Source organism: Heloderma suspectum, chromosome 2 (genome assembly GCF_057233095.1).
Source record: "Heloderma suspectum isolate Gila_16-S chromosome 2, 16-S_ref, whole genome shotgun sequence".
In the NCBI taxonomy this organism is placed as follows: domain Eukaryota; kingdom Metazoa; phylum Chordata; class Lepidosauria; order Squamata; family Helodermatidae; genus Heloderma; species Heloderma suspectum.
Genome location: NC_139459.1, coordinates 124,699,612 through 124,712,240, shown reverse-complemented (window position 1 = coordinate 124,712,240; position 12,629 = coordinate 124,699,612). Strand labels below are relative to the sequence as shown.

The 12,629-nt window shown below is 45.1% G+C and overlaps 1 protein-coding gene across 1 annotated transcript; it reads right to left on the bottom strand.

The window, feature by feature from the left end:
* Window positions 1-333: 333 nt before the first annotated feature.
* On the bottom strand, window positions 334-11,369 carry DNAJC25 (DnaJ heat shock protein family (Hsp40) member C25). Its single transcript, XM_084834681.1, has 4 exons — window positions 10,931-11,369; window positions 5,407-5,559; window positions 2,188-2,658; window positions 334-714 (listed from the first exon to the last, which is right to left on the bottom strand). The coding sequence occupies exons 1-4, from the start codon at window positions 11,252-11,254 to the stop codon at window positions 592-594; spliced, it is 1,071 nt and encodes a 356-aa protein (XP_084690807.1). The 5' UTR covers window positions 11,255-11,369; the 3' UTR covers window positions 334-591.
* Window positions 11,370-12,629: the final 1,260 nt, after the last annotated feature.

Genomic DNA, 12,629 nt, shown 5'->3' with positions numbered 1-12,629 from the left:
ATCCCGGTTATTTCTTGACTTCCTACTTTAGCATTCCAATCCCCTATGATGAAGGGGACATCTAAGCACACACACGCCATCTCATCCTCAGGATCACCCTTAAACTCACTCTCTCCAAGCTCATTGAAGCAGCATATTTTTTAAATCATAAGAAGTTTAGATGATTTGTTATGCTTTGTAAAAAGGACTGAAGCCTCATGACAGGCCTTTGAGCTTTGGAGCTGTAAAAGAGGAAAGCCAAGACAACAGGTATGACTCAAGTGGCAAGCCTATTTGTATATTACACCTTATTTGTATGCTTATTACCACACTAATATGAAAGCTATTAATAGATCAGTCTCAGTCTTATTTTTAATTCAGTACCAGGTCAACAGTGGAGGAAAACAATTGTCTGTTTAACAGATTTGCTTTTATTTTATATATATATATATTTATATATAAAATCATAAAATGTTACTAATTTTCTGCCTGATTGAGTAATTCCTGAGTTTTAGAACACTGCTGAGACACAGCAGTTAAACTCTTGAACATTTTAGGTATGAATTTTCTTGCCAGTCATCTGTAACAGGACTGTACATGTTTCAGCGAATGTCAGTCATCAATAAAAGTCAGTCTTCCAGGTCCTTCATTCCTCATCCACCGCCGGTATCTTTTCCATCGAGGGTCCATTGCCATCTTCTTCTTCATCTCTTCCTCTTGCTCTTGTTTGTAAAGCTAAAGAGAAAGAAAGATGTAAGTGCAAGCAATAATGTCCTTAGTGCGCCTATATATTCTTTGCAAACTGAATTATTTCAATATTGTGAAATGAACAGTAAGTGAAGTGCTGGGGATCACACTCAAAATGTGTAAAAGCAATAGGATAAAGCTGGTGCAGGCAAGAAAGTAGACTGGGATGTATTGGTAAATCTCTGGCTGATTTTCAGTAGATGTCAAAGAGGTTCTGTCTCCCAATACAAGAGCAAATAAAACTGCAAGGAAAAAAACCTCTGTCACAGCTGGCCTTATGCTAATTGCTTATCTCTATCTTCGTGCCCTCCATTTACAAAGCTTGCACATGTTCACGGAGTGAAGCCAGCGTTTGCCCTACTCTCTACAAAGCACATTAAGCAATACACAGTGGTACTTGCATGATATTGAAAAGAATGGGGCTGGTGATGGCTCCTGCAGGACACTGTCAGTGTCACTCTGCATCTGGGCTTTTACTGGCAGTAGGAGGGTTTTTTTTTTAAATGACAAGTAGGACAGAGATCAACAGCTCTACCCCACTTGCTAAGCACAGTCAACTACTGCGTTATGGTAGATAAACCAGTCTTTTGGATCTGGCAGCCCCTTAAGGAGAACCTCTATGCTGAGTAATTGTTGAGTTCTGTGTTCAGTAAGGCTGGGAATACATAACAAACTCCCACACTAGCCAAAATCACCTGAGGTGGTCCTGCTGCACAATTCCTTGTATCCAGAAGTCTTATAGCTGCCTCTAGCAACCCTGTCTCCATCTTGGTACTATATCTTTGTAATATTTGCTGTAAGGATCTTGTGGTCCTCTGCTTCAAGGGCCAAGAGGCAAATTAAGATGCCTTTATTTTTCATAGCATATAATACTGGATAAAGGGCTGAATTTGAGCCACTTTTCCAATGCCTCTCCTGTTAACGTCATACCTTATTGTACTATGTTTGCTGTTCTGCTTCATTGATTTTGATTGTGAAATGTTTTGAGCACAAAACTTTTAGAAAGGTGAGAAATAAAAAAAGTCACCCAGCCTCTAACAAAGGGTCAGTATTTTTGCAATAATCATGGAATTTATCTGAATACTGAAGTGAACACCAAGATTGTTTCTGCACTGTCCATGACTTGTAGCCATACTATGGTATGGATGTATTGATGTTTATGCAATAGTCCAAGCTATAAATAAAAGTTGGGGAAGGGCTACAAAAGGCATTCATGCAAGACAATTTGTGGGTGAAGTTTGAACAGCCTTTATTGGAATCATCTGATATATTTAGTTGTGCAAGGAGCACTGATCACTTTTTGTGACCCCAAACAGCCTGTTTATATTGCATGAACCAACAATTTGGAATTGCATAAGCAAGCTCCTTACCTTAGCCAGTGGTACTAAAACTGTAAAAAAAATGATTTAGGAAGTCATGATATATTGGGTCCTTTTTCACCCATGGGCGAGCACCACTCACCTCATAGTTCTCTTTTATCCAGAGCCGTCGTTCAAGAAAAGTCTCTTTCTGCTGATCTTCCAAAGTGTCAAATTGAGACTGCGACATTTTCATGTATTTACGTATGATGTATAGCTTCTCTTCTTCACCATACTCTTGTCCTTTGATATTGAAACAATAAATCCACCAACAGTACCATGCTATGTACTTGCACAGATAGAAAGGTGTTAAAACAATTTGGAATAAGAGAATGTCATATATTTGGGGTTTCTGATAACCACCCTTGATATCTATTTTGTTTTTTATTACATCTTTGATTATTTCCTCTTCTTCCTTGCGGATTTCTTCCTTGGACCGCCTGTTTTTGCCCTTTTCTTTGGCTCTGTTCAAAAGCCCTTGTTGCCTGGCAATCTCAGTGGCTTGTATACGATATTTTGGCACAGTTGCTAGGTAGTTGATAGCTTCATTGTAGCTACTCCACCAGCTGAAGAACTAGAATACAAAATGGTAAGAGAATACTAAGTAAGCAACCTTACTCTTCCTGTGGTATTCAGGCTGTATATAAGATGTGCTATATCAAACTTGCCCTACTGCATTTGCATAGCCTGGCATTCATGATTATTCCTCCTCTTCTGAAATTCTAGAGTTGCTTTCCATCATCTTCATCATTGTGATTACAAGATTTTAAAACAGCCCTTTATCCAAAGATATCAGTAATTCCCCGTGTCATATCATGTAATTTCAAGGAGATCTGAATGCAATGTTTTCATATGTCACTTGCTTTTGCTGGTACTTATGTAATGTCCACATTCACATGTGTATGTGAAGTCGCGTGTGTAGACGTGTCATGACAAGCAAGGGAGTAAAGGATCTTTCTCAGAGGTGCACACACAGATTATGCACTGTGCTTCAAAGTAGGGGAAATGCTACTTGAAAATGGTGAATGTTAATAGTTCTTAACAATTCCTAACAGTTCTCAAGTTAAGAGTAATAATACAAAGTTTATTTTATCACAAGTATCTTACAGAAGAAAAATGCTTCATTAGTATATCAACCCACTAGCATAGCCTTCCCCAACCTGGTGCCTTTCAGATGTTTTGGACTACAACTCCTATCAATCCAAGCCAGCATAGCTAATGGTCACAGAAAGCTGGGAGCTGTAGTCCAAAACAGTTGGAGGATACGAGGTTGGAGAAGGCTGTCCTAACACATGGACAAGTATACTAGGTCTCATAGTTCAAACAAAGATAGAGGTGGGGGAATTAGAGTTTGCCAAATAAGGAGTGGGGTGGGTGCTATGGAAATAATGACACAAGGCTTGGGAAGCTATATGCCAGGGAGCTAAGAGGCTGGTGACATGTGGTCAGTCACATTAGGGGAAGAATGGATAGATAAAAAAAAATCAGTAGAAATAGAAGGAAATAGATGAAGCACTTATATTTACCTTGTTTCAAGGCAAGTGGAATACAAAGCACCTCCCTTCCTGGTTGGTCACAGATACTTGGAAACTCACAGTGGGCACTCTGATTTTCCTGTTTTTTGTTATGTATTCAAAATGGAGTAATCACCCTTGGATACAAGACCACAGTGCATAGAGAGGTCTTTGTTCCAATATGGGCAAAGGCACCAAGGTGATGATGAAGGGAAGCAATTCTTTTTCAAAAAACAGAATTTAGAATGGGGAGCCTAAAAACAAGTCTTCTCCTTAAACCTCGAACTACTTGGATGAGAAACAAACACAGAGAGGCGAGGGAGGGGAACTAGCTGTAACCACTGCCCCAGACTCCCCACTTGTCTACCAAACCATTGGACTCGACTCAATAACTGATACAGAGGGCTACAGCTCCTGTCAGGCACAGAACATCTGCAGGCCAATGAAATGAGCTCATCAGGTGGGCTGTGCCATGTATGGCAGCTGGCCAGACACTCAATGGGGGGTTCACCAGAAGCTCTAGTTGAGCATACAAGGTAACAAGGTGATTCACGCTGAAAGGAGAGAAGAACTTTGGCCCTGGGAATGTGAGCTAGGCACAAGAGTAGAGGAGGAAAAGTGTGTGAGGAAAGGATCACAAGGATCAGGCTTGAGAGGCAAGAATCCCTCATGCCCGACTGCTCTTGGAGCTGGGTGACAGCGAGGCTGTCCACACTGTCCCGAAAGCAGCACTGGGGGCCCAAATTCAGGGGCAGTTATAGACCTCAAAACAAAGATTTCAAAGGGATTAAAGGGTCTGGGGCTGGACTCAGGATGGGGTAGAACAAAAATCAATAGCTTGACTCTGGGGAATAAAAGGGAATTTCAAGGAAGTTCCTGGCTACTTGACTGAATTAAAGCTAGCTGACTGAGCATTACAAAAGCTGTGCTTCTGAGAGACCTTTATTCTGTAAAGATATACAGAACAAAAGGTCTCACAAGAGGCACCGAGGTGCTACTTTAATCAGCTGACCTATCTTGGGATGAGGACACGTCAGGATTGGCCCATGTTTTCAGCCAAGGCTCTGGACTGGCCAATTTAAAGATACCCTTGTAGGTTTTTTGGCTGGGGTGGTGACTTGGTAGTCAGGTAGGCATGTGCATGCATCTAGAGTTCCATGGAGTCAATTTCATTTAATTTAATTAGTAGAGGACACACACAGGTAATTAGGCAATAGCCCCCTGCTATCCTCTGGCTGCTCCTTCTCAAAACAAAATGGATTCTTTAGTCAAGGTGATCCCAATATATCTATATATCACACACTATATGTGTAGATAAAGCCACTGTGGCTGAGCTTCTATAACAGAATTAAGTATAGGTAAACCAATGAGATTTAAGGCCAGTAATTTCTTCTTCATTTATACAATGGAGAGCAGACAACACTTGATCTAAGCACAAAGAATGCCTTTTACACAAAGGAAAAACATTTTTAAGGAACAGGCTGTAATAGATTTAAATAGAGTTAGACCTAGACTGGCTGTTCATTCACAGGAGGCACCAAAATCCAGCACAATCTCCCTGAGGAGGGTTATTTTTGCCAATTCCCTCTTCCCCCTGCAGACCCACCATGCTGCCTCTCAATGCTCCTATGGGTTCTCCAACCCTTCAGGGTGACTTTTTAGGAGGCACAGGGGGAAGGGGAAATTGGCAAAAACACCTCCCCACTCCTTCCTCCAGCACGAGTGCAACACTGGATTCAACACTTCATCTTTTAGTATTTTCAAGATTAGAAGATAATATCGAAACAGGTAGGGGACAAACATATTACCTGAAATACAGAGATAGCACACACCGTGACTAGAATCACTATTCTGACATCCACCTTGGGTGCCAATCTTCTAGAATAATAGTGATAGTAATGGCTGTAATACTCCTCAGGATGATCCAACATATAATCATAATCCTTACGAGTTTCTTCATCCTGCAAACAGTGATTGTCAAGTTGTTATATTTGAAAATATCCCATAAGACAATGAATAAAAGCAGATAGCATGCTAGTTTAAAAACTGCTTCTGAATGAACTTTTATGTTAATTATACCCAGCTGTATCAACAAAATACACACGACTTGTAGATTAAATTCCCAAACATAAAATAATCAGTACTACTTATGCAACAGGACAAAAACAAGCAAAATATTTATGCTTATGCTTGCTAATATAAGTTACTTTCAAAGAAAAAAGGCATACTCTTACATGCTTCTGGAAGGAGATACTATACTACCGACTGAAGCTATTTTTTAGGCAAGCCATACTCATTTTAGAATGGGGGCCAGTTTCTTCTCTCTCACACCATCACACACAGACCCCGCATGTACATTCTACATCCAGTGGAGCACAAGAGTGCACAAAGGTATGCATGTGAACTCCTATTTAGTTTAAACTTCATACTGTATCTGCGTGTCAGTACAGCCAGAAGCTCATGCTTGTGCTTCACTTTATGAACCAGACTTAAGTTGCTCCTTGTTTTAACTCTGGTTACTGCTAGGAAGACTGATCATGGCATACAGCTTGTCTACAGCAGTTTTCTCATTCCGCAGAAACCAGCATGAAAACGAATGACACTGACAGGCATTCCACAGGAGGGTACAATGCATATCTGTGCACAGAAGACACAGAGATTACATTTACTGCATCTAGCCAGGAGCCCTTGCATTATACGAACCTTCCATTTTTACATTTTGTCTAAATGATGGGCACTTTGCTAGTCATATATAACCATTCGAGCACAACCAAGCAGAAGAACCCAGGATGGCACCATGTAGATGAAGAGGCATAGCTACTCATATAGATCTCAACAGCTGGGGCCATCCGAGACAAGAGTAAATTCAAGCCCCATTCCAAGTGGTGTTCCAAAGTGCAGTTCTTTTGCATTCGTGAGACCCATCACTTGTGCAACAGGGCTTTTGCATTTCTAGTAACAGCCTCGGTAATGAGCAGAAACACTTGTTTGCAGATTGGGATAAGTCAGCAGAGCTCCCTTCTGGGAGCTCTGCTGATCTGCCCTGTCCTGGAATAGCGTTTCTGCTAATTTCAAGTCATTTTTAGAACTGTAGAAACCTGTTGTGCAAGTACTGGGTCCTGCGAGTGCATGGGCAAAACAGGATACTCCTTTTACTTTCCTGACAGAAGTGAATAGCTGCCCCTAGATCTTATGGGAGAAAGTAAAGCTCTGCCCTTGGGAGACACTGGTGCTTTGAGGATGTTCAGAGATTACACTCCTATACCCCAGACTCCTTACAGCATAAAGCCCCTCCCTTCATGCACACATCACTTATCACAATGATGTGATTTATTTTGGCCAGTCATAAAGTGGTGTCACATCTTGGTTTCTCGGCCATGCTGAACTCAGTGTACACGTGCTCTAGCGTCCACAATATTCATCATGTTCAGGGAACAGAGAAACCATAATACATATGCTAATAGCTCTCTAACATCTCCCCTGTGGTTGCTTGGTTGAAGAGCTGAGAGCTCTGTTCAAGCTTCCCACTTGTCATCAGTCAAGGAATTCCCTATCATCTTATTGTAAATGAAGAATTACCTATCATCCTATCATTTTCAAATCAAGCTGTTCCTTCCACCACCACCCCTCCCCAGAGGTGAAGAACACGAGACAGATGGTACTACAATGGAAGCAAAGCAAGTGTGACCCCTAACTCCTCAAACATGACAGGCCCATCAACAGTGTACTGGTTAGGGCCACTTTAGAAGGTAATGTGCAGTGTATGACTTACTCTTCCCTTTAAACTGTCTTAGGGTGCAATCCTACGGGGATAGGCAGCTGCCTCTGAACATGGAGGCAACCGCCTGTCTAACGCAGGGCAGGAGAAGCACGGAGGGGATCATTCCCTCCGCACTTCTCCTGCCCTGCATTTGCGGCTAGATAGCTGATTTCGGCTGTCTAGCTGCAGGAAGGCGGAGTGGGGGAAGAGGCTTCTGGGCAACACATAGGATGTGTCATAACGGCATTTCTGCCTTCCCCGCCCCAGAACGCCTCCACAATGCCCCATTTTGACCACTCTACGCTCCTCTTCTGAGCATGGGGCTGTTCCGTCTTGCCTGTGAGGCAGCGTGGAAGTGGGGGAAGGTCAGTTCTCCAGGAACTGATCTTGGAGCATGGGCTCCAAGGTCAGTCCCTAGAAAACCACATATCCTATGGCCGTCTAGCCACTGACTAGCGGCCATAGGATTGCTCCCTCCATGGGTATATTGTGTACACATTAATGTATCACAATGGATTCTCAAGTGTAACTATTTCAGATGACTTACCAATATTCAAGTCAATGAGATCTACATATCTGTAGTCTAGAAAATCAGACATGACCTACATTTAGTAATTCCATGGTGTCTTGCATTCACTTCACTATACATCTTCACTTTCTTCAGGAATATCGTGTTCTATGATTGCTTACCACTAACAACATCTTTTTTTATGTTTTCAGTACTCAACAAATATATGTTATCATTTTCACCATATAATCAGGCCTCTGTTTGGTAGATACCCTGCATCCTGTCAACTAAGACTCTGGGATGGGGCAAGTTATAAATTGAAATAATATTTTTTTAAAACGAACAATGAACCCCATCTAATTAAAGACGGAGAGGAGAAGAGAAGCTCATGGTTTTATTTGGACTACAACTCTTGGACAGGCACATTTCAGTCACTGCCAGCATGGCACGGGCTAGAAAGAACTAGGAGAGTGCTTGGCTCTTCTTTAAGCCTCTGAAAATAACACTTCTGACTCATTTCTCTAACCCCTGATTCTAGAGGGATTGTGTTTTGCACATGTCTTTGCCTCAGCATGTCACCATTAGTCCTGGTATTTAGAAAAAGCTAAAAAATCTTGATGTTGCCCACACAGAACAAGTGACTAAGGGCCCCTCCCATGATGAGATAGGAACCCAAATGCCAACAAGTTAAATTCTTGGCTGCCGTTTTAAAAAGTGTCAATTAAAATGATAGAGGACAGCAATGACATTGTTGATTGGCTATATTCCTTAAGGTTCAGCAATGCAAAGTTCATCCTGTATATTGCCTGCAATCCAAAGGGTTACTTTAGGCATATCTGAGAGTTTGGGCACACTGTTGAGGCCTTTGACTCCCTCACCCACCTTCATACAGTCCCCCCGCCCCCAGCGTATCATAAAGTACTTCTGAAATGCTCTTCAAGTTTCAAAAACTATTTGTCATGCAACTGGAGGGGCTACTTGAGGCGGGTAGGGGAAACAGTCCCCCACTTTGTTCATGTAGTTCCTTGGATCTCATCATTCTTATGCCTAAATTGTATGGTAACTTCTTTTAACAGCTGAGCACTGGTGTTAGAAACCAGTAGTAGACAAGATGGCATAATACCTCACTGACGCAGCATAGACAGTTTACAGTGGAGGGGGTGGATCAGCTTACACCAATAGGACAGCATCCAATAGGGCTGCTCTGCCTCCACTGGTTCTGCTGGGCTTGCTCACTGCTTATGTTTTGTGTTTCCAAAATTAGAATCACAGAATAGTAGGGTTGGAAGGGGCTTACAAGACCATCGAGTCCAACCCCCTGCTCAATGAAGGAATCCAAGTCAGAGCATCCCCGACAGATGGCTGTCCAGCTTCACCTTGAATGCTTCCAGTGTGGGAAGGTCCACTACCTCCCTAGGTAATTGGTTGCATTGTCATATTGTTCTAATAGTCAGGATGTTTTTCCTGATGTTCAGGTGGAATCTGGCTTCCTGTAACTTGAGCCCATTATTCCATGTCCTGCATTTGGGATGATCGAGAAGAGGTTCTGGCCTTCCTCTCTGTGACAACCTTTCAAGTACTTGAATTAACCCCAGAAACACTCCTTTCCAGATTGGGACAGGTGAGGGGAACTCCATTCTTGTGCGCAAGTGCTGAGCTGGTGAGTGCACAGGCACAATAGGATACTACCCTTAATGTACAAGCCAATCACTCTACCTTTGACACTTTCAATTTTCATATTCTTTTTCAAAACCAGGGAATCCTTTCTTCAGAGCTCTCCTCTGAGAATCCCTTCTTCAGAGCTCTCCATTCTAGTACCATGGTGGCCTTAGGCAAGGCTCTCTACTCCCAGCTTCAGTCCCTCGTTTGCAATATGGGGATGACAACAGACTGCCTTACGGCAATGCTGCACAGATTACCAAAATACAGTAAACACTTTGAACCAGCCTTCCCCAACTGGGTTCTTTACAAATACTTTAGACTTCAACTCCCATCAGCCCAAGCCAGCATGATTAAAAGTCAGGAATGCTGGGAGTTGTAGTCCAACAACCTGGAGGGCACTAGGTTGGGTAACGGCAAGATACCATGTATCATCATCACTTCCAGCTGTCTTGAATCTCAAACCCTGACCTTGCCATGTCAGATATTCAAGGCAGAAATAATCAAGAGCAACTCTTCAAGTAAAAAATAAAGCATTTGACATCTAAAAAGCCTCCCCCCTCCAAAAACCTAAGAACTGTTCTGCTGGATCAGACCAAGAGTTTATCTAGCCAGCTACCTGCTACCAACAGTGGCCAGCCAAATGCCTCTAAGAAGCCCACAAGCAGGACATGAAAGCAACAGCTCTCCCCTGATAACCCTGGCATCTGCTGCCAAAGATAAACGGTCTCCATGCATGGAGGTTCTATTTAGCTGCCAAGGTTAATATCCTTTGATAAATGGTTCCTCCAAGAACTTGATATCTCCGGGAAGCCCACAAGGTCATGAAGCAAGAGCAGGAAGGGTTTCCCAGAGGTTGGCACTGGCCACTACAGGAAATGTCATGCTGGACTAGATGGGGCTTTTAGCTTGGCCCAGCAGGGCAATTCTTACGTTCTTGTCTAACCCAGCCTTCCCCAACATGGCACCCTCCATATGTTTTGAACTACATCTCCCACATCAGCATGGCCAATGGGCAGGTACTATCCGAGTTGTAGTCCAACACATTTGTAGGGCACCAGGTCGGGGGAAGGCCGGACTAACCGTTCTTAATATGGCACCTCCGGATAGGGCAGCCTTCCACCCCCCCCCCCCGCCCTCCGTTTGTGTGGCTTGCTGGGCGATGCTGGGAGTTGTAGTCCAAGACACCTGGAGGGCGCCAGACTGGGGAAGGCTGGGCTAGGGTCTCTCGCCACATCTTCCAGTGCTTCTGGCGCCGGCCCTTCCTGTCACACACAGCTGCTCCATCCTCTCAAGGCGGCGCGTGTGGGGAGAAAGGGAGAGAGAAGGGAGGGCGCGTGTCTTACCGGAGGGATCCGCCCGGGACGGGAGGAGGGAGGGGGCGGTCCCGGCCCCGCTCTCTCACCTTGAGGGTCTCGTAGGCGGTGGCGATGAGCAAGAATTTCTCCTGAGCGCTCTCGGCTCCTCTGCCGTCCGGGTCCGGGTCCCGCTGCCGGTCCGGGTGGTACCGCAGGGCCAGCTGCCGGTAGGCGCGGGCGATTTCAGCCTTGCTGGCATCGCGGCTCACACCGAGCACATCGTAGCAGACCAGCTTCCCGCAGTACAAGCCCTCCACCAGGGCCTCTGCCGGCCGCGGGCAAAGGCACAGGGCGCCCCACAGCAACAGCAACGGCGGCCAGCGCCCCGCCCGCCGCAGCCGCCCCTCAGGGGGCCTCGGCGCCACCGCCATGGCCGTAGCCAAGGGCGACCGCTCGCGGGAGGGGCCACCGGCGGGCCTCGCGCGCACGACGACGGCGACGTCCCCTCTTGTGCTTTCTCACTCTAGCCTTGCTGCAATTGCGAGCTCGGGGCGGGGCGGGGCGGGGCGGGGCGAGAACACATGGACGTGGACAAAGCAAAAGGGCCGGCTGGCTGGGGAGCACCGGGCAGGAACCATACGTTATCAAGCCGCCGAACGTCAGAGGGCGCGAGAGGCAAATAGGGATGGCCAGGAGGGGGATAGGGGTGGCCAATCAGTGAGCTGGAAAACGGGCAGGTAGGCGGGGTTTGCCGAGATGGGAAGCCGCGCGCAAGAGGCCTGGCAGAGGGCGGGGAGAGAAAAGGAGAGCGAGGAAAGGGGCGCGGCTAGGAAGGGCAGGGGCGGAGACATAGCAACTGAAAGGGCCAGTGAGGAAGTGGGATGGGTGGGATTTATCCTAAGAAGGTAAGGGACAGGGGTGGGATGGAGCTTGAAATATCTGAGGGCGGAGTCATATGCGTATTTAGACAGAAAAAAAGCCGTACAACTCCCAGCATTCCCCAGCCAGCCGTGTAATGGTATTGTAATGGAAGACTATGAAGCCATAGCTTGAAGTCGCAGAGACGGCCAGTGCAGGGGCCAGTGTCCAGAGGGCTGGAGAATGAGCAGGAGACAACCGTATTTCAAATGAGTAGGGCTTGGAGGACCATGTAAAAAACGGACATTTTCCACAACTAATGAAAATATAAACCTTTATTGACACATTCTTTAGAACGGCCTTGCTCAACCTAGTGCCCTCCAGATGTGTTGGGCTACAACTCTCATCAGTCCTAGCCAACATGGCCAATGGCAAGGGTTCATCAGAATTGTGAAAAATATCTGGAGGGCACCAGGTTGCCTACCTCTGAGCAAACTCTTCTGCACTAATAGCTAATGTGTGTGTTTTGGGAAGTGATCCTTCCTTGGAATGAGAATTACAGGCCAATTGCAAGGTGCAAAACCTGCCCTTATTTTAATCTGTGAAACATTGGAGGGTACGGGTGAGGACTAATGTACAAACATGGTGAGGGCAAATAGAGGGCACAGGGCTATGAAGCATCTCTGCACTGGAATCAGTCATTTGGTTAATACTGTGTAGGAAAGGATATTGTAATGGAAGGCTATGAAGCTATGGCCTGAAATCGCAGAGACTGACAGTGCAGGGGCCAGTGTCCAGAGGGCTGGAGGATGAGCAGGAGATGACCATTTTTCAAATGAGTAGAGCTTGGAGGACTATGTAAAAAATGGATTTTTCAAGCCAATGACAATATTATGAACTTTTTTTGGCATGCTTTACAACAGTCTTCTGCAACCTAGTGCCCTCCAG